This window comes from Scyliorhinus torazame, chromosome 9, assembly GCF_047496885.1.
Source record: "Scyliorhinus torazame isolate Kashiwa2021f chromosome 9, sScyTor2.1, whole genome shotgun sequence".
NCBI lineage: Eukaryota > Metazoa > Chordata > Chondrichthyes > Carcharhiniformes > Scyliorhinidae > Scyliorhinus > Scyliorhinus torazame.
This window is the reverse complement of record NC_092715.1, coordinates 109,164,880-109,187,296: the sequence shown is the minus strand read 5'-3', so window position 1 is coordinate 109,187,296 and position 22,417 is coordinate 109,164,880. Positions and strand designations below refer to the sequence as shown.

General features: G+C 46.8%; 1 protein-coding gene across 10 annotated transcripts in view; it reads right to left on the bottom strand.

Moving 5' to 3' along the window:
• pam (peptidylglycine alpha-amidating monooxygenase) overlaps positions 1 to 22,417 on the bottom strand; it is a 445,162-nt gene that overhangs the window by 134,470 nt on the left and 288,275 nt on the right. For all 10 annotated transcript variants that reach the window (XM_072516372.1, XM_072516375.1, XM_072516373.1 and 7 more), the window contains exon 9: positions 8,809 to 8,876. In XM_072516372.1, the coding sequence (XP_072372473.1) occupies positions 8,809 to 8,876 (68 nt within the window). The remainder of the gene's footprint in view (positions 1 to 8,808; positions 8,877 to 22,417) is intronic.

Sequence of the window (22,417 nt, the reverse complement as noted above, 5' to 3'; positions counted from 1 at the left end):
ATTTATACTACTATTTAGGTATGGAAGTGTCTCTTGAATTCCCCAATGAATTTATTGCGCTCTCATATTTATGGCCCCAAATCTTGGTTTCTCCCAGAAGTGGAAATATCTCAACATTCACCTCATTCTTTTAAAACACAGAACAGGGTTCCCTGATGAGTCAGTGGGAACACACAACTGATAGCTAAGCAATATGAACCAACAAGGTCCAAGGTTTCATTCAGTGGAATATGTGTTTATAAACTGTGAAATCTCAAACTTCTTCCAGTTCATTGACCTGAAACATTAACTTTTTTTCTTTTCTCAGAGTGTTTCTCATATTTTAGGTTTTAATTTCCCAGGTTAGATTCCCTGCTGGGTCACTGTCTGTGCGGAGTCTGCATGTTCTCCCCGTGTCTGCGTGGGTTTCCTCCGGGTGCTTCGGTTTCCTCCCACAGTCAAAAGATGTGCAGGATAGGTGGATTGGCCATGATAAATTGCCCTTAGTGCCCAAAAAGGGTAGGAGGGGTTACTGGGTTACGGGAATAGGGTGGAAGTGAGGGCTTAAGTGGGTCGGTGCAGACTCGTTGGGCCGAATGGCCTCCTTCTGCACTGTATGTTCTTATGCTCTAATTTCAGATTTGCAGTATCTCTGGGCACTATTCTGACAACAAATAAGCACTGAGTCGTTTAACAGAACGCAATGCCATGGCATACTGTTCAACATGCAATTGAAGCTCATTAGGGGCCATTGTACTTTAACCCTCGTTTCATATCTAACACCAGAATTCATATATAAGTAATCTTGATTTACTGAAAGATTATACATTGTGAGTATTTTTTGCAAAGGCATTCATAAAACTGCATTCATTTTGGATGTTGAAATGTTCCCGCCCTGGTTACGTAATGGGCGAGGGTGTGGAAAACCATGAAATGAGAACTCGTGGTCAAAAACTCATTTCCCGACTCCTGTGAGATTTTGGGTCTGCGATGCCATTTAGGCTGACACCCCCACTAACTCTGCTTCTCTCTCCACAGATGCTGCCAACCAAGCAGAGCTTTTCCAGCATTTCTTTGATTTCAGAATTTCAGCATCTATGGCATTTTGTTTTTATTTTATCTGTTTATAGATATCAATGATTTGGTTTTTCTGTAACTTTATAATTTTCTATAGGTACATGTTAAAAATATCTAATTTCAAAGTTAAAAGAAAAATGGGGGCGGGGGGGGGGGGGGAGAGGGAGATAAGAGTCCTGTTTTGGGCAGCAATAGCAGGGTGTTTCTCAGTGCTTAGGTGCCGAGAATGACCCTGTTATCAAACCAGACTTTCTTTTGGCCTTGCCGAGGGATGCCCTGCCAAGACCTTAATTTTTAAATACGCTCCCGATCTCCCGACCCCCACTGCAATCTCCGGACCCCCACAAAATCCCAACTTACTTTTTAGAGGATCCTTGAGCCCCCCCTCACCCCACCTCATACGGATCTGATCCCTGGCGTGGGCAACCTGGCACATGGACACTGCCAGCCTGGCACTAAGGTGCCAAATTGGCAGCAGGAGTACCTGGTACAACCCTGCCCAGAGCACGATCATCTGGGGAACCTCCGTTGGTCTGGGAGAACCCCCCCCTCCCCCCAGTGCCGTTACCCTGGTCCACGTTTGTGTGAACCAGTGCTAAACGTTCCAAGTGTTGCAAATCTCATGAGAGGCCTCTTGCGTAATTTAAAGGAGTTTTAAAGGCCTCGCATGTCACCGGGTCGGGCGCGATGAGGCCGTTCGATCATGCCCAATATGAAAACAATCAACTTATTTCCAGAACCACTGTAGAGGAGCTAAAGAGTCAAATTGAATTTACTCTGCTGTTTGCAGTGGACACTATCTGTCTCTCATTACCAATATTGTGATATAAAGGTTACTCTTTTGAGGATAACATTTCATGATCGTGTTAATTTTCCCACTGAGTGGAAACGATTGGCCTTGTGGATAAGCTAAGTGCACTGCCAGTATCTTACTGTCAACATAGTGCTTCGGCTTTAGGTTTGCATTGCATCTAATAATTGGAAGGCATTTGAATAATGCAGTATGATTCAAACAGCAGTGGGGTGCAAGTTCCTAATTTCAGTGATGTTGTTATAGGAAGCAATCTGCATCACTTAGGGTATGAATGCTGTTAGCAGAGGCGGTTGCCTGTCAACATGGCTAGCGTGAACCTGTGGGTTGGGGTAAGGGTACACAGATTAGAGAAGTTTCCTACACACTTTAAATACAAATGAAAGTTTGAAAATTATGCACACAATTTCATGTACAAACAATCCTCAATCCAATTCTATACATAATATTCCAAATGCTGCATGTTGAGTAAAAGCAGGGAAATATAATTGTGTCAAAATAATTCCTAAAGATAAAAACATGTTGAAATATTAATATTTTCAGAAGAGTTGTACAATAAAGAGGAATGCTATGATGGTGACCATCACGACAAAGGTTTGTGTGCTGGAGCAGGTGACATTTGCAACATATCTCAACACACCATGCACTATTGCATAACCCAGGTTTCCGAGTCTGCATGTCAAGAGAGTTGGATACATTTCATTATCTCTTGCCAGAGAGAATCAGGGGGAGTAAGCAGGCAGCGCCGCAATAATTGCAGAATGGTGCAGAATGCCACTGACTGCACACACATTGCTTTGCGGTAGCCACATGTCAAGTCGAAGACGTACTGCAAGGAGATGGGATTTCACTCCCTCTGCAAACAAGCAGTGAGACAAAAACAGTATTCATGCAAGCCAATGCCCGATATCATGTCTTTATACTGCAAAGATCTGCTGTACCATTGACAACTGAGCCACCACAACAAACCGGAGTGGGTACTGGATGAATAGGGGCATGCACACATCGGCAACATGAATATAACGAAAGCCACACTGTTGTAAGAAATGAGATTGTGAAAACCAATGGATGTTTACATAATGGATACGTTGCCTGGCCCGCTCTGGAGGATACGGCTTCTGCCATAATTAGCAGAGCACATCCAGATTCATGTTGTACGATGCACCACCACGCCATCATTAAGCAACCTTTGCAGTGGCACAGTGGTTAGCATTGCTGCCTCACGGAGCCGAGGTCCCAGGTTCGATCCCGGCTCTGGGTCATTGTCCATGTGTAGTTTGCACATTCTCCCCATGTTTGTGTGGGTTTTGCCCCCACAACCCAAAGATGTGCAGGGTAGGTGAACTGGCCACGCTAAATTTCCCCTTAATTGGAGAAAATGAATTGGGTACTCTAAATCTATATTAAAAAAAGATACAACCCTTGCCAACAGCTGTGTAGTGACCAGCTAAGGAAGAGGAAAGGAGGAGACAATCGATATTGTCCATCATTTCGGACCTGAGCATTTAATCTTGGTTGACATTTCAGTACAGCAATGGGAAGATAAAGTACTGTCTGATAAGATAATAAACCAAAGCCTAGTCTATTTACAGATGGACATAAAGTATCCCACAACACAAGAGCATTGAGCTTTTCTGGTTTCTCTGACACCATTCTTCCTTCAAACAACATCACCAAAATATGATTTATTGATTATTAACTTCTGATTTTTGTGTGATCATGTTATGTACAACTGGCTGCCAAACTAGCTTAAATTACATAACAAAAGTAACTGTCCCTCAAAGCTAATTCAGTGACCATAAAATGCACTGGGTGATCACAATATGCTGATCTCCACTCAAACAATAAGATGTATAGATCTAGCAACACTTCATTCCATTTATACTTACGACACTATTTATGAAACCTAAGACTTTATTTTTATTAACATGCCCTCCAACTATGTAAAAGTTGGAGGGCACGTTAATAAAACTTTCTTTCTCGTCTTTCATTACATATATTTACCCCCCCTATTTTATCCCCCTTTCCTGACCTTTTCTCCCCTTTGCTTCCCCCTTCCCTCCCCCCACATCTACATCTGTCACAGTTTACCCTCTGATGTTAGTTTCTCTGCTGTTTGGCCTTTCAAGCCTTTTGTTCTCTCTGGGGACTGCCATTAGCACTCTTCCCCCTTGGTTTCTGTGGCTATTAGCACCCTGTGCCCTTGGTTTCTGTGGCTATGATTCACCTTTCATTCTCTCACTCCACAGTATAAATATTTCCCACTTTCTATGTCTTTTAGCTTTGACAAAGGGTCGTCTGGGCTCAAAACATTGGCTCTTTTGTCTCCCTACAGATGCTGCCAGACCTGCTGAGATTTTCTAGCATTTTCTCTTTGGCTCCAACTTTGTAAGCTCTGTGTCTGAACCACTAAGTCTCTCTGCTGTTTCCTTTATTTGAAGTTTTATTTTTTAGTGTACAGGTTTGTTTCTTACTCTTTCTCCCACATTACCTTTTTACAACTCTCCACATTAAGCTTAATCAGTCAAATATCTGCCAATCCATTGTCCTGTGAATGTCCTTCACAAGTTGCAAGTAACCCTTATTAATTAACCATAATCCTTATTTTTGTGTCATATTTAAAAGCTGCTATTTTCCGAGCCCAGACTATGCCTATTAACAATCAGGAACTTGTCATATATGGAGTCCATGGCATCTGTTTATATCACTATGTGTCATCAATATGTTACAGACCCCATTCCGCCAGAAGAACAAGTAGAAAATGTCATGGTAACATCCACAGTCCAAGCACTGACACCTGAACAATTATGTCATCACAGTGCCCGGAACCACAAAGATATCGATAATCACCAGAATAATGATAGAGGCTGATGACTACTGGGCCACTCACCAACTTAATTGTTCAATTATGTCCATCAAACTGGTTCCTGCATGGTGGATCCAATCCAAAGAGGCTAATTCCAACAATGCCTTAGGAGAAAACTGTCAAACTTCAAACAAGAGTAGAAGAGTGTTCACAGTGCTTGGGGTATCCTTGAGGGCAATATCATTAATGCCTGCAAAGAGACACTTGGATTTTCTGTCAGGAAACATCAGGGTTGATTTGATGAAAATGATCAGGATATGAATGAACTGATGTTCACAACTGCAATACTTTCAGCGGGATTCTCACTTCCGGGGACAAAGTCCCCACACCAGCACGCCGGCTAAAACCGGCACCAATGACTCCGGCATCAACGGGCCCCCAGGGTGAGGAATTCTCATCTGTTTAGGGGGCTAGGTGGATACCGGAGGGGTTGGCGCCGCTCCAACCGGCAGCGAAGGGACTGCGCGAGTTTGCGCATGTGCGGAAAGACCATCGTGATCTTGCGCATGCGCAGAACCTCTTGCGTGATTCCGCGCATTCGCAGACCGGCCTTCGTATTTTTGCACATGCGCACTCTTCTCTGCGCTGGCCATGGCGGAGCCCTACAGGGACCCAGCGCAGAAGGAAGAAGTACCCCCAAGGAGCAGGCCCGCCCGCAGATCGGTAGGCCCCGATCGCAGACCAGGCAACTGTGGGGGCCTCCCCTGGGGTTGGATTCCCCCGTGCGCCCCCCCCCCCAGGACCGCCCCGTCCGACTTACCTGCCAGGGTCCCCCGTGCGTAACCCACGCCGGCGGGACTGGCCTAAAGCGAACGGCCGCTCGGCCCATCGGGGCCCTTAGAATCGCCGGGTGGGGGCCGCTGCCAGTGGCCCCCGGGGATTCTCCGACCCGGCGGGGGGGTAAGAGAATCCCGCCCTTTGTGCCTGGTGGAATGACCCAAACTCAAAGCAAAAAAAAAGTTGGCAGGCAAAGGCTGAGGTACAAAGGTGCCCCCACAACATGAAAAACATGTGGTGGACAGACAAGGCAAAGGAAATTCAAATCCTGCTGACATGAATAAAATCTGTGGCTTCCTCATTGCCACAAAGATTATTTATGGTCCAAAAACTGATTTTTGTGTGGGGGGGGGGGGGGGGGGAAGAGAGAGAGAAAATGATCTGATTAAGGGAAGCTGCCAATGCCTATTGGAGAGAACATTTGGATGACCTCTTCAATCAAGAATAATTGTTGACCAGAGCTCTTTCAACTCTGTCCTACAACAATCAGTTAGAAATGAGCTCAGCACTCTGCCAAAGCCTAAGCAGGTGATAAAAGCTATCACACAAATGAAGAACACTGAAGTAGCAGGTGATGGAAACCCACTGAAATCTTTAAGCACAGAGAAGAGGAATTAACATTACAGCTCCATGTCCTTATCCTGCAAATCTGGAATGAAGAGGAAGTCCGGAATGATCTTAAGGATGACATGGTTATGAAAGACCCTCCACATCATGGTTATGAAAGAAGGGGACAAATCCAACTGTGGAATTTAAAGGGGTATCTCTCAGCTTTCTATTGCAGGAAAGATTACAAGAACCCTTCTGAATCGACTTGTTATACTTGCTGAAGAGCTGCACTCTGAATCTCATTGTGGGTGTTGGCCATCAAGGGGCACAGCCAACATGATGTTTACAGCTAGCCAACTATAAGAAAAATGTCATGAACAACATCAAAATTTCGACAGAGTGTTCTTTGACTTGACAAAGACCGTTGACTCTGTAAATCGTGAAGCACTCTGGAAGACTCTAAAGTATGAGCTGTCCTCCAAATTTTATTATCATCCTTTGCAAGCTTCATGATATGCGGACGGTGATCCTCAACATTACAGACCGTTTTGAGGTTAGGTCAGGAGTAAATCAAAGAACTCCATCTGTTTTTTTCAACCTTCCTTGCGGGCACACTCTATCTTATTAGAGACAAGCTCCTTGCTGGAGTGCAGCTTATTTAGCGAATGCAGGGTAAACTATTTAATTTCATTCAACTCCAATCAAAGAAGACCACCCCGACCTCAGTCATTGAACCTCCACACGCTGATGATTCTGAAGTGCTATGACGGAAATGGATCTCCATTTACTGAGGCATACGAGAAGATGGGATTTACATTCAACATGCGGAAGACCAAAGTCCTCCTCAAGCTCCAAATGCACACACCACAGCCCAACTGATTAGAATACATGATTGGTGCTTGGGAAATGTGGAACACTTCTAGTAACTTGGAAATTGGAGAATCATAGAATCCCGACAGTGCAGAAGGAGGCAATTCAGCCCTTCAAGTCTGCACAGACCCTATGAAAGAGCACCCTACCTAGGTCCACGCCCACCTCCCCACCCTATGTTAAGTGATGGGGTTAAGAGACATTGCAATTAGTTGTCGCATTTATGTTAAGTATCCATTAATTGACACTGATATGTAAAGGGGCTTCAGGTGGCCTCTCTCAGGTGATGTATACTTAAGAGTTTTGTGCAAAGGCTGTTGGAATGAAATAAATGGGTGTTTGTGAAAAAGGAACAAAACTTTAGACTCTTCATATCACAGCAACTAAAACGTCTAACACCCTATCCTCATAACCCAGTACCTGACCTAACCATTTGGACACTAAGGGGCAATTTAGTTGGCCAATTCACCTAACCTGCACATCTTTGGACTGTGGAAGGAAACCGGAGCACCTGAAGGAAACCCACGCAGATAAGGGCAGAAAGTGCAAACTCCACATTGACAGCTACCTGAGGCAGGAATTAAACCCAGGTCCCTGGCGCTGTGAGGCAGCGGTGCTAACCCCCAAAAAGCCTTTATCTTTACCTTTAACAAAAGCCTACCATGACAAAGAAATTCAACATCTCCGGAATCTGCTGGTACAGCTTTTGGCAACCTGAGGAAGCGAATTTTTGAAAATCACGATATCAAAACTGAAACCAAGCTCATGGTCTACCATATGGTTGTGATCCCTTCCTTACTGAACAGGGCTGAAACATGTACAATATATAGGAGGCACCTCAAAGCACTGGAGTAATACCTTCAATGCTGCCTGCGAAAGGTCTTACATATTAAGTGGGAAGACAGAGCCACTGACATCAGCATCCTCTAACAAACATCAATGCTATGATCATCTACCATCAGTTTCATTGGCGTTGGTTATATAGTTTGAATGTCAGATACCAGGCTCCCAAAGCAGGCCCTCTTCTCTTAGTCAGGGTAGGCACACCAGAGAATGACAGAAGGAATGCTGCAAGGATGTGTTGAAAGCCAAGATGAAGAAATACAAAAGTGACATTAACACCTGGGAGACCATTGCCTTGGATTGAACCAGATGGTGGCAGTATCTGTGAGAAAGATCCCAGCATCTCAAGACAAAAGGATAACAAAATTAGGAGGAAATTAAAAAGCAGCGGAAGGATGTGCCATGACCAGATCTGATAACACTCAGCCAGACGCCCCACATGACAACAAACGTGCTATAAGGTTTTTAAATCCCGAATCGGCCTCATGAGCCATCTTCGGAACCATGGAAGACAATCATACTTGCTAGCAAGGGATTGCTAATAATACAATTGACAGATCAACTGAGGTAACACATAGAAGATTAGAGAGTTTAGGGATCAAGATCATAAAACCATGAGGGGACAACAATATCGCCTCAGTGTTGGCTAGTCACATGCAGAATTCATAATATATGCAAACATGTTTTCTTACATATTTTTGATTATTCTTGTCTAATTTTATATAGCGTTTTTGGGGGTACTGTTATGGAGATTTGTTGGGAAAAAGTGTTTTAACTGGCTATAGATTTGGCCAGAAGTTGCAAAATCAGACCTAAAGTCCCATTTGATTACATTTAGTGCCTGGTACAACAGGAGCAGCATGGCATATTATAAAGAAATTAGCGACAATGCTTTTTGCACCTTCTTTTTAAATGTATAGTTTTTGTCATTTTACAGTTTAACACAAGTCTGCTACTAAAATCAATGAAATATGATATTTCAAAGCAACTTGATCAAAAGATAGAAATGCATTCACGTAAATAAGTCAAAGCTCACCCTTTTCTCCTGGTGGTATGACAGTATCTTCCGTCAAGAGAAGGTAAATGCCAGCGATTAAAGGTTGTCTGCAGGAAAAAGTTAGCAAAATTATCTTTCAAATTCAGCTATGAACTTTCTAAAATGTTTGCTCACAGACCCCAATGAAATGCCATCTGTAACAGGTATTTAGAAAATTGATTACTTAGGATTTTATTATTTATTTAGTGAATACAAATATCCGAAGCCAAACAATAACCTAATTTGTTGAGTTTAAGGTGATCAGTCCACCACTTAGTCTGTAAAGGGGACACTCCTGAGTATTGTGCAGCATTGGTTCTGTCTCTCCACAAGTGCACAAGAGGATTTTTACAGAGGCCCCAATGGTGGAGGTTGGCTTGGTCTGTCCTGAACCTGTTTGGCAAGGAGCACCCTCACCATGGTAGTTCAAAGCCTGCCATTCAATAGATGGGGTCTGCTACAAGAAACATGTTAGTGACAACCCGTGTTTTCTATTCTTTGGTCCAAAGCATGTCTGCTGGTAGATGTTGCTCAGCAAGGTTGTTCAATATGGGGTGCCAGCATGGAAGACAGACAGCAAGTGTGCTGAACAGGTTATCACAGAATGGTGAGTGAAGTGCAGCACAGATGTTTTCAACCAATTTGTGGGTTTTTGTCATATGTGTGGCGGCAGTGATGTTTGCAAAGACAGGAAACCAGGGGAGGTGTGGACTGTGAATCGTCTGTTGTGAAGGAGTGTTTTGACAATTATCACTGCCCAGGTTGGAAGCACTCTGAATAGTTTCAGGAGCAGGCCAGTGTGCCACGCAGCATAGTAAGCAGCTGTGACGACACAGTTAGGATTCCGTTTCCAACAAACTTGTATCATTAAATATAAATAAAATCAGAAGCAGACATAATATTTCATTCCTACACTCTGGTACTTTGTCCACCCACAAAATCATTAATATAACTAAAATATTCTTAACAACGGTATTATTTCATTGTTTGAAACAAGTTTTTTTTCCTAGATTGTGCTTACAAAAGCTGAAGCTAGAAAATAATATGACCAGTTCATAACATGCAGTATTTTCATTTGGTGTGTCAGCCCTGGTTCAATTGGCAGCACTTTCACCTGAATCATAAAATCCCTACAATGCAGGAGGCCATTCGGCCCATCGAGTTTGCACCAACCCTCCAAAAGAGCACCCTACCCAGGCTCGTTCCCCCGTCCTATTCCGTAACCCCACTTAACCTTTGGACATTTAGGGGCAATTTGTGGGAGGAAACCCACGCAGACATAGGGAGAATGTGCAAACTCCACACAGTCATCTGAGGTTAGAATCAAACCGGTTCCTTGCGTGATAAGGCAGCAGTGCTAACCACTGTGCTACAATGCCACCCAGAAGGCTGCGGGTTCAAGTCACACTTCAAGACCTGGGCACAAACATCAAGGCTGCCACTCCAGTAAAGTACTGAGAAAGTGCTGGTACAGGGCTTGGTACAGGCTGGTACAGTACCCAGCACTGGTACAGGTGCCATCATTCGAATAAGAAGTTAAACCGAAGCCTATAAACACTAAAGATCCAAAGGTCCTATTTTGAAGAGGAGCAGGGAAGTTATCCTCTGTATTCCTGTCAATATTTATCCCTCAATCAGCAGATGATCCAGTTAGAACTTGCTCTGAGCAAATCGGCTGTCATGTTTCCTATATTACTTCATTGGCTGCAAAGTGCGTCAGGGCATCTCATGGTCATGAAAGCCGTAATATAATCCAAGTCTTTCTTTTTCGTCCACTGGTATAGATCTCTTGCTCTGTGGTTCATACCAGCTGATCTCTTATTTAATTGATATTTCAATTGTCCACACTGAACATCATCCAATTAGCAACTGCTTCTGAGAATTGCAAAAATTGTGTTCTACAATGCAACAGAAGCCCATGGACATTTAATATGCATAACCAAAATTAAGGCTTGAGTTTTATTAGACGTTGACCCATAAAAGATAAGTTTTTTTTCTTCAATGAATCAATAAGGAAAGCTTCATCGTCTATGTGTTATTAATACTGCACTCATCCATGAAGGCACATAACATGGGGGTTAGGAAGTGGAAATAGGAGCTGGGGAAGTACAACGTAATGTATCGTACCAGAATGATACCGGAGAGAACTCGACAGGGTAGGTACTGAGAGGCTGGTTATTGTGGGGTCTGAACAAGAACCCCAATTTTTTGTTAAGCTCCCAGACTAGAACCCAATTGTTATGGATCCAAGAATGAGATCCCACATTTGTCATACATACAATTTACAGTGCAGAAGGAGGCCATTCGGCCCATCGAGTCTGCACCGGCACTTGGAAAGAGCACCCTACCCAAGGTCAACACCCTATCCCCATAACCCAGTAACCCCACCCAACACTAAGGGCAATTTAGGGCACTAAGGGCAATTTATCATTTCCAATCCACCTAACCTGCACATCTTTGGACTGTGGGAGGAAACCGGAGCACCCGGAGGAAACCCACGCACACACGGGGAGGATGTGCAGACTCTGCACAGACAGTGACCCAAGCTGGAATCGAACCGGGGACCCTGGAGCTGTGAAGCAATTGTGCTATCCACAATGCTACCGTGCGTAATCATGGGATTACGGACGAGAACCCAACTTTTTACCTTGGAAAATTGTGAGGAAATATCACAGGAGTGATAACACCAACAAGCAGACAGCTTTTATAGGAAAGCAGACTTTAATTTAAACACAGAATTAAACACGATAGCAACAAAGAAATAGCTTACATTTAACAGTTATAACACCTTTCTTGCTTTCTAACAATGCTTCCATATATATTTTTTTTCCCAATTAAGCAAACCTATATATTTATACACACACACACACACACTCGTGAATAATATTAACAAGGGTTTCCACTTGTTGATATTGGTACAAAGCCTTTTACAGAGAGTCCTTCAAGAGCAAATTGAACCCGGTCTGTCCCGCTTGGTGTTCGAGAAGCAACTCACAAAGCTGGCCCCTCCCATTAACTATGCCACTTGCAATTTTTTTATTCTTAATTTTTTTTTTCAGTTAAGGGGCAATATAGCGTGGCCAATCCACCTACCCTGCACATCTATGGGTTGTGGGGCGAGACCCACGCAGACACGGGGAGAATGTGCAAACTCCACATGGCCGGGATGGAACCCGGTCCTTGGTGCTGTGATGCAACAGTGCTAACCACTGCACCACCGTACCCCACGTACATCTTCAGTATTGAAGATGACATGAGAGCCATTTTGTGCCGAAGAAATGCATCATATCCTTAAAAACTGCTGGGGAAGAAGCTTTTTTCCAGTCGTTCCAGCCTTTTCCCATGTTCTGGGGGGTATTGCATACCTGAGTCGCCATTCCTCCATAATACATTGAACGAAATGCGGCAAAGTCAATTGATTTTGTAATTCAAACTTCTTGCTCCAGTTCTGCTAGATTGTGTAACTTTTTCTCACCTTTATTTTTAAAGAATCAACACTCTTCAACTCAACAACCTGATTCTCTTTGCTTTCTCGGACAACCTGTGATTCACGAAACAGGCTCTGAATTCTCTTTTCCAGGTTCTTATGCATCTCCTCTGCTTCCTTTTGGTTATTTCTACACAGCGTCTCTAGCTCTTCAGCCTCCTTTTGAACCTGTGCCAATTTAAGTGCATTGAGTCTGTACAGATGTTGCTTAATTGGAACAAAAATTCCTAAATCTATATCACGCCTTTGTACTTCCTAGTTTGTTCACACATATATCTCTGTGTGATTGTAATAGTTCTTTCAGATCACTCTGATTTTCCTCCGTAAGGTAACTCAGTAATTTATCCCAATTTCTTCTTACTTCCTCATTGGCCAATCTGATACCCAGAATCCTCTGGATTTATCTCTTTTCTGAGTTATAACTGCTAACACATCCTCCTGCTTTACTTCCCTGTTACAAAATACCAGTTGAGCATATTACCAGGACATTTGTGACATGTACGACAAAATTCAACTACATCCTTTTGCAGTCCAGGCCAAAAAATAATAATTTTGTATTTTCGCCTGGGTTTTCCTTAATCTTAAATGCTCCCTTACTGGAACCTCATGCACTACCAGCGATACCTCCTTTCTATAACCCACTGGTAATGTCACTTGATGAACTTTTGCCCATTTCTCATCTGCCCGAATATGTAAAGGTCTCCACTTTCTCATTAATACATTATTTCTAATATAATAACATTCCAGTATACACTCAGATTCTATTTCTGTATCGGATTTCTGATACAACTGTTTTATCTCCAACTCCTTCTGCTGTAACTCTACCAGCTTTCCTGAACTAAAGGTATCAGCTTCATCCTCCACCTGCTTTTATCTTTATCAACAATCTGGTCAAAGATTTTCCTGATTACTGAACCTCAGCCTCCCTAACTTTTGTGAGGGCCACGAAGAATCCAGCACGAATTTGTAGAGTCAAACAAAAATTAACTTCATTCACAACAATATGTACACAGCAGCAGTAGTTCACCACTGCTTCCTTCACTAGCCAGCACGACACTGGCCAGCTCTATTTGTACAGGTGCAACTACTAAACTGTACCCCTGCAAAAGACAATGGCGGCATTCTTCGGCCTCGCACGGCCGGCAACCAGAAATTCCCGCCCAAGGTCAATGGACTTTTCCATGGCCCGTCTCCCGTCCATGGCAATCTTGCGGCGGGTGTGGCCGAAGAATCCAGCCCAATATTTCTATTCTCTATTACCACTTCACTTTTTACTGGACTCTCTAACCTTACATAATGGAATACTACTCACTTCACCATTAATTACACATATTACCACCTTTTCTGGCAATACTCCTTCTGAACGACATATCTCTTTATCTCTCACCATTAAATATTGACTTGCTCCTGTATCCCTTAAGATTTTAACCTCCTTCCCTTACTCTACCTTGTACATAAGTGAATTTTAACCTCACAAATAATTTAAAAAAAAAGATCTGACACCTGCTCATCAACCAACCTCTGAACAGGCTTAGACTTTTGTACCTCTTAAACTACAACAATGCCGTATCCTGTTTGAAAGAGTCTATCTCCCCAGTAATCTCTTAAACCACCAACACCGTGACTTTGTGTGTTCAACTTTGTTACAAGTACCCAAAGGTGGTCGGGGAGCTGGTAGAAGGGCTGGGGCCCCGATCGGGTTGGAAGAGATAGTGGCGGGTCTGAAGGCCATGCAGTCGGGTAAAGCCCCGGGGCCAGACGGGTACCCAGTGGAGTTCTATAAAATGTTCTCTGGGATATTGGGACCGTTGTTGATGAGGATGGTCAATGAGGCAAAGGAGAGAGGGGTGCTGCCCCCGACGATTTCACAGGCCACGATTTCTGAAGCGGGCCAAGAACCTGGAGCTGTTGCATATGGAGGCGGCTTCTTGTTGCGTATGGAGGCGGCCTCTTGCAAGGGCACAAGTTTGGGGGCGCTGGTAACTGCGCCTCTGCCGTTCCCGCCAGCGCGGTACTCCACCAGCCCCGTGGTGGTGGCGGCCTTGAGAGTCTGGAGGCAATGGAGGAGATGTGGGAGCATCGGTCTGGTCCCCAATCTGCGATAATCACCGGTTTGCCCTGGGGAGGATGGACGGGGGGTTCAGAATATGCCGGAGAGTGGGGATTGAGAGGATGGGGGACTTGTTTAGAGAGGGGAGCTTTCCGAGTAGGAGGGCGCTGGAGGAGAAGTTTGCATTGGTGGGGGGGGGGGGGGGGGGGGGGAGAACAAATTTTGTTATCTGCAGGTGCAGGACTTTCTGCGTAGACACGTATCAACCTTCCCACTCCTGCCGCTAAGGGGGATTCAGGACAGGGTAGCTTCCAGAGGATGAATAGGTGAGGGGTGCGTTTCTGACATTTACAAGGAACTTATGGGGTCAGAGGAGACGCAGACCGAGGAGCTGAAGCAAAAGTGGGAGGAGGAGTTGGGAGGAGAGATAGAGGAGGGCCTTTGGGCGGACGCGTTGAGTAGAGTTAATGCGACCGCAATTTGTGCCAGACTCAGCCTGATTCAATTCAAGGTCGTTCACCGGGCCCACATGACAGTGGCCCAGATGAGCAGATTCTTTGGGGTGGAAGACAGGTGCACAAAATGTGCGGGAGGACCAGCGAACCATGTCCACATGTTCTGGGCATGTCCAAAGCTGAGGGGATTTTGGCAGGGGTTTGCTGATGTCATGTCCAAGGTATTAAAAACAAGGGTGGCATTGAGTCCAGAGGTGGCGATTTCCGGGGTGTCGCAGGATCCGGGAATCCAAGAGGAGAGAGAGGCAGAGGTCCTGGCCTTTGCTTTCCTGGTAGCTCGGAGTCGGATATTAGTAGCATGGAGGGATTCAAGGCCCCCGAACTTGGAGACCTGGGCTATCGGACATGGCTAGCTTTCTCTGTTTGGAGAAAATTAAGTTCGCCTTGAGATGGTCACTGTTAGGGTTCGCCCGGAGGTGGCAATCATTCATCGACTTCTTCGCGGAGAATGAATCATCAGCAGAAGGAGTGGGGGGGTGGTGAGGTTAGCGTAGATTAGGGGGTTAATTAATGGTGGGATCTGTTGGGGAGGGTGGTGGTATTTGCACTATGTTTATATTTTCATGTACATTGTTTATATTGCTGCTGTTACAATGCCAAAAAAATACCTCAATTAGATGTTGATTAAAAGAAAAAGAACCCGGAGCTGTGTGGGTCCTACAGGCCAATATCCTTGTTGAATGTGGGCGCCAAACTGCTGGCCAAAATTTTGTCCTCCAGGATTGAGGATTGTGTCCCGGACGTTATTGGGGAGGACCAGACGGGATTTCATAAGGGTAGGCAGTTGGTGGTCAATATAAGGCTATTAAACGTGATCATGATGCCCCTGGAAGGAAGGGAGGTGGAGGTCGGATTGGACGCAGAGAAGGCTTTTGATCGGATAGAATGGGAATATCTGTGGGAGGTACTGGAATGGTTCGGATTTGGGCGGGGCTTTATTGACTGGATCAGGTTGCTGTATCAGGCTCCTGTGGCAAGCGTACGGACAAATAGGACAACATCGGACTACTTTAGACTGCACCGGGGGACAAGACAGGGATGCCCCTTCTCCCCACTGTTGTTCGTGTCTAGCTATAGGGCCGCTAGCAATTGCTTTGAGAGCCTCAAGGGGCTGGAAGGGGATAGTGCCGGGGGTGGGGGGGTGGGGAAAGCACAGAGTCTCGTTTTATGCAGACAACCTGTTTCTGTATATAACGGACCCAATAGAGGGGATGGAAGACATCATGAGGATTCTAGAGGAATTTGGATGGATTTCAGAGTATAAGCTAAATATGGGGAAAAGTGAGATGTTTGCGGTTCAGGCGAGGGGACAGGAGAGGTGATTGGGGGAGCTGCCGTTTAGATTAGTTGGGGGAAGCTTTAGGTATCTAGGCATTCAAGTGGCGTGGGAATGGGACCGGCTGCATGAATTAAATCTGGCCCGACTAGTAGACCAAATGAAGAACGATTTTGGGAGATGGGACATGCTTCCGTTGTCACTGGCTGGGAGGGTGCAAACAGTGAAGATGACGGTCCTCCCGAGATTCCTGTTTGTATTTCAGTGTCTCCCCATTTTTATTCCGCGGTCCTTTATATACCGGGTCAACAAAGTGATCACTGGCTTTGTTTGGGCGGGCAAAACACTGCGAGTAAGCTAATGCTTGAGCGGATTCGGAGAGAGGGCGGGCTGGCACTGCCAAATTTTAGTAACTATTACTGGGCAGCGAATATAGCCATGATCAAAAAGTGGGTGGTGGGGGTGGGGGGAGGAGAGAGGGTCGGCATGGGAGCGTATGGAGGTAGCTTGATGCAAGGGAACCACTCTGGGGGCGTTGGTAACTGCGCCTCTGCCGTTCCCGCCGGCACGGTACGCCACCAGCCCCGTGGTGGTGGCGGCCCTGAGAGTCTGGGGTCAATGGAGGAGACATGTGGGAGCAGTTGGAGCATTGGTCTGGTCCCCAATCTGTAATAATCAATGCTTTGCCCCGTGAAGTATAGATGGGGGGTTCCGGATATGGCGGAGAGCATGGATTGAGAGTATGGGGGATATGTTTATAGAGGGGAGCTTTCCGAGTATGAGGGTGCTGGAGGAGATGTTTGGGTTGGCGAGGGGAAACAAATTCAGGTACCTGCAGGTGTGGGACTTCGGACGTAGACAGGTGTCAAACTTCCCGCTCCTACCACCAAGGGGGATTCAGGACAGTGTAGTTTCCAGAAGGTGGGTAGGAGAGGGGAGCGTTTCTGACATTTACAAGGAACCTATGGGATCAGATGCGGCGCAGACCAAGGAGCTGAAGTGCAAGTGGGAGGAGGAGCTGGGAGGAGAGATAGAGGATGGTCTATGGGCGGACGCGTTGAGTAGAGTCAACGCGTCCACAACATGTGCCAGATACAATTCAAGGTCGTTCATCGGGCTCACATGAGAGCGGCCTGGATGAGCAGGTTCTTTGGGGTGGAAGACAGGTGTGCAAAGTGTGCGGGAGGAACAGCGAACCATGTCCACATGTTCTGGACATGTCTGAAGCTTAGGGGATTTTGACAGGGGTTTGCAGATGTCATGTCCACGGTGTTAAAAGCAAGGGTGGCACCGAGTCCAGAGGTGGTGATTTCCGGGGTTTCGGAAGATCTGAGAATCCAGGAGGAGAAAGAGGCAGACTTCTGACCTTTGCTTCCCTGGTAGCCCGGAGACAGATACTATTAGCTTGGAGGGACTCAAAGCCCCCGAAGTCGGTGCCCTGGCTATCGGACATGGCTAGCTTTCTCTGTTTGGAGAAAATCAAGTTCGCCCTGAGAGGGTCAATGTTAGGGTTCGCCCGGAGGTGGCAACCGTTCGTTGACTTTTCTTTAAATAAACAATTTTATTGAGGCATTTTGGCATAGTAAAGAGCAACAGTACAGAACAGTGTGCAAAAAACAATCAACATAGTGCAAAAAACCAGTTCCCCATCCCACAAGGAACCGCCTAACTAATCCCCTAATCTACGTTGCCCAAACCCAACCTCCCCCACCCCCCTGCTGACGATTAATTTTCTGCGGAGAAGTTGATAAGTGGTTGCCACCTCCGGGCGAACCCTGATAGTGACCCTCTTGGAGCGAATTTAATTTTCTCCAGACCGAGGAATCTCGCCATGTCCGATAGCCAGGCCTCCGACTTCGGGGGCTTTCAGTCCCTCCATGCCAGCAGAATTCGTCGCCGGGCTACCCGGGAAGCAAAGGCCAGAACGTCGGCCTCTCTCCTCATGGTCTCCGGGTCCTCCGAAACCCCAAAAATTGCCACCTCTGGACTCATCACCACCCTTGTTTTCAGTATCTGGGTCATAACGTCCGCGAACCCCTGCCAGTACCCCCTAAGTTTTCGACATGCCCAGAACATGTCGACATAGTTCGCTGGTCCTCCCGCACATCTGGCAACCTGTCCTCCAGTCCAAAGAATTTACTCATCCGGGCCACTGTCATGTGGGACCGGTGGACAACCTTGAATTGGATCAGGCTGAGCCTAGCGCATGTTGCGGTCGCGTTAACACTACTCGATGCTTCCGCCCATAAGCCCTTTTCGATCTCACCTCAGCGCTCCTCTTCCCACTTAAGCTTCAGTTCCTCGGTCAGCGTGTCCTCTGCCCCATAAGTTCTTTATATATATCCGAGACCTTCCCCTCCCCCACCCATCCACTGGACACTACCATGTCCTGGATCCCCCTAAGAGGCAGGCGTGGGAAGGATGGAATCTGTCTGCGTAGAAAGTCCCGCACCTGCAAGTACCTGAAATAATTTCCTCTCGCCAGCCCAAATTTCTCCTCCATCGACCTCATACTCGGGAACCTCCCTTAGAAGAACAGATCCCCCCATCCTCTCAATCCCATCTCTCCGCCATATTCGGAACCCACCGTCCCTATTCCCCAGGGCAAACCGGTGATTGTTGCAAATTGGGGACCAAACCGATGCTCTCACTTCCCCCACGTGCCTTCTCCATTGGCCCCAGATCCGCAAAGTCGCCACCACTATAGGGCTGGTGGAGTACCGGAGTAGCGTGCCGGCGGGAGTGGCAGGGGCGCTGTAACCAGGGCTGCCAAACTGGTGCTCCTGCACGAAGCGGCCTCCATCCGCCCCCAAACCGACCCCGCTCCCACCATCCACTTCCTTATCATAGCATTGTTGGCCGCCCAGTAGTAATTACTAAAGTTTGGCAGCGCCAGCCCCTCTTCCCCTCGGTTCCTCTCGAGCATCACCCTCTTCATTCGTGGGGACTTTCCCGCCCACACAAATCCCAGAATCATTTTATTGACCTTGAAAAAGGACCGCGGAATGAAAATGGGGAGACACTGGAATACGAACAGGAATCTCGGGAGGATCGTCATTTTAACCGTCTGCACTCTCCCCGCTAGTGTCAGTGGGAGCGCATCCCACCTCCGGAACTAGACTCTCATTTGCTCCACCAACCGGGATACGTTCAACCTGTGCAACTGACCCCAGTCTCGCGCCACCTGTATCCCTAAGTATCTGAAACTGTCCCTTACTAACCTAAACGGCAGCCCCCTCAGCCATCCCTCCTGGCCCCTCGCCTGGACTACAAACAACTCACTCTTTGCCATGTTCAGTTTATACCCCGAGAACCGGCCGAATTCCCTCAAGATTCCCATGATTTCATCCATCCCAGCCACTGGATCCGTGATGTATAAGAGCAGGTCATTGGCGTATAATGAGACTCTGTGTTCCACCCCCTCCCGGACCAGCCCCTTCCAACCCCTAGAAGCTCTCTGGGCAATTGCCAGCGGCTCTATTGCTAGCGCAAACAGCAGTGGGGAGAGGGGGCACCCCTGCCTTGTCCCCTGGTGCAGTCTAACATTGTCAGACGTCGTCCTGTTTGTCCTTACACGAGCCTCCGGAGCCTGGTACAGCAGCCTAATCCGGTCGATAAAGCCCTCCCCGAACCCAAATCGTCCCAACACCTCCCATAAATAGTCCCACTCAACCCGGTCAAAAGCCTTCTCAGCATCCATTGCTACGACTACCTCTACCTCCCTACTCTCGGGGGGCATCATGATCACATTTAGCAGCTTTCTTAGGTTGGCCACCAGCTGCCTGCCCTTGACGAACCCAGTTTGGTCTTCCATAATAACGTCCAGCACACAGTCCTCAATCCTAGTAGCCAAGATCTTGGTCAGTAATTTTGCATCTACATTGAGCAGAGAGATCGGCCTATCGGACCCACATGCCTCCGGGTCTTTGTCCCATTTCAGTATCAGGGAGATGGTGGCCTGCGACATCGCCGGAGGTAAAACCCCTCTGTCTCTTGCCTCATTAAAAACCCTAACCAGCACCGGCCCTGTCATGATATTCAGGTAAAGATCATGGTACAAACATACATACATACTGATGGACAGATCAACGGACTAATCAACACACACACAACACCACAGCCAATCACAGGTAAAGGCATACACACTACAAAAAAGGGAACACGACACTTCCCGGGCATTCCAGCAGGAGACAGCTCAGGGCACAGAGCTCACAGCAAGCCACTCAGACATCCACCATGTGCTGAGTGCCACTCCAAGATAGTGTGAGGAATAGGTCCACAGATTCAAGGGTTATGATCGAACCTCAGTAATCAGTTTACCAATGTAAATATATGTTAATAATAAAACTGAGTTGTACCATTCGCAACCGTGTTGGTTCGTCTGTGTAGCAGAGTACCCAACACATCAGGCCCCACTATCTCAGAGAACTTTTTATGGAACTCCACCGGATAGCCATCCGGTCCCGAGGCTTTACCCGATTGCATGGCCCTCAAGCCCTCCAATATTTCTTCAGTCCTAATCGGGCCCCCACTACCAACTCTCTACCCACTATTGGGAAGGTCAGTCCATCCAAAAAGCGGCTCATCCCCTCCGGCCCCGCGGGGGGGTTCCGAGGTATAAAGCTTACTATAGAAGTCCCTGAACACCTTGTTCAGCCCTGCCGGATCTCCTACCAAGCTTCCCCCCACATCGACTACCTTCTTCACCCAAAGGGTTGTGAATCTATGGAATTCCTTGCCCAGTGAAGCAGTAGAGGCTCCTTCATTAAATGTTTTTAAGATAAAGATAGATAGTTTTTTGAAGAATAAAGGGATAAAGGGTTATGGTGTTCGGGCCGGAAAGTGGAGCTGAGTCCACAAAAGATCAGCCATGATCTCATTGAATGGTGGAGCAGGCTCGAGGGGCCAGATGGCCTACTCCTGCTCCTAGTTCTTATGTTCTTATGTTCCCTATTTCCGTAACCGCCTCCTTCTTCCTCAGTTGCTGTGACAGCATTCTACTGGCTTTCTCCCCATTCTCATAGATCGCATCGCTCGTCTTCCTAAGCTGCTCCGCCTTTCCCGTGGACAACACCCCAAACTCCAACTGTAGCCTTCGTCGTTCCCTTAATAGCTCTGCCCTCGGGATCTCTGCATCTCTCCTGTCTATCTGTACGATCTCCTTTACCAGCCGGTCCATTTCTGCCCTCTGTCCTGTCCCTATGTGCTCGAATCGAGATCAGCTCCCCTCTCACCACTGCCTCCAGCGCCTCCAAGAGCACCCCAGCTGAGTCTTCGCCTGTGTCATTGACCTGCAGGTAGTTTTGCATACATTTCCTCACCCTCTCACACACTGCTTCGTCCGCCAACAGACCAACCTCTAGCCTCCATTGAGGGCGCTGAAAGCTTTCCTTACAGACCTACAGATCAACCCAATATGGAGCATGGTCCGAAATAGCGATCGACGAGTATTCTACGTCCGTCACCCCCGCCAACAAATCCCTGCTCATGATGAAAAAAATCAATTTACCAGCCCGTTTAACCCTCTAAAGTTCCAGGTGATCAGCCTGGTTTGGGGGCACCGTGCCCCCCTCCTCCGCCGATCAGCCATCTCCATTCTTGGGCCCGCCCCTAGACCCTGTGTCGCGCCTCCCCTGGCCCGCCTCCGATCTCCTCCATGTTACTAAACCCAAGTCCCTCCCTCGTCAGCAGATCAACTACCCCCCTTCCCCCCCCCCCCCCCAGCAACAACACCCTGTAACCTAATCCCTGCCATAAACTAGCTATATGCACACCCCCTACCTGGCTTCCGTAGACCAGCTCACCCAGCTAGCCTGGCGACTCTCGACTCCGGCACCAACAGGTTTCCCACCTATTGTTCCACTTGACCCATTCCCCCCACCCATCGATACTACTTCTATATGCCAGCCATCCTGGAGCAATTGCTCTGAAAAAAACCCAAGGAACAAAGAAAACCCTGACACTAGTGCAATTCAAGTAATGCAAAGTAAGTAATAGGCACTTCCAACCACCCTCATCAGAACACAAAAAAAACACAGAACCAAATACCTTAACTTCCCTCTTTTCCAACAAAAACTCGAATACAGAAGAAAGAAAACAGGAAACAAGAAAAACATATAAACATCACTCAATAACTTTTTAACTTAAGTCCAAAAGTCCTCAGTTCGGCACCAGCCCTTCTCTCTTGGCGAAGTACATCACGTCCCCGGGCTCCTTAAAATGATGGTGTTGTCCCTCGTGCGTGACCCAAAGGCATGCCGGGCACAGCAGCCTAAACTTCA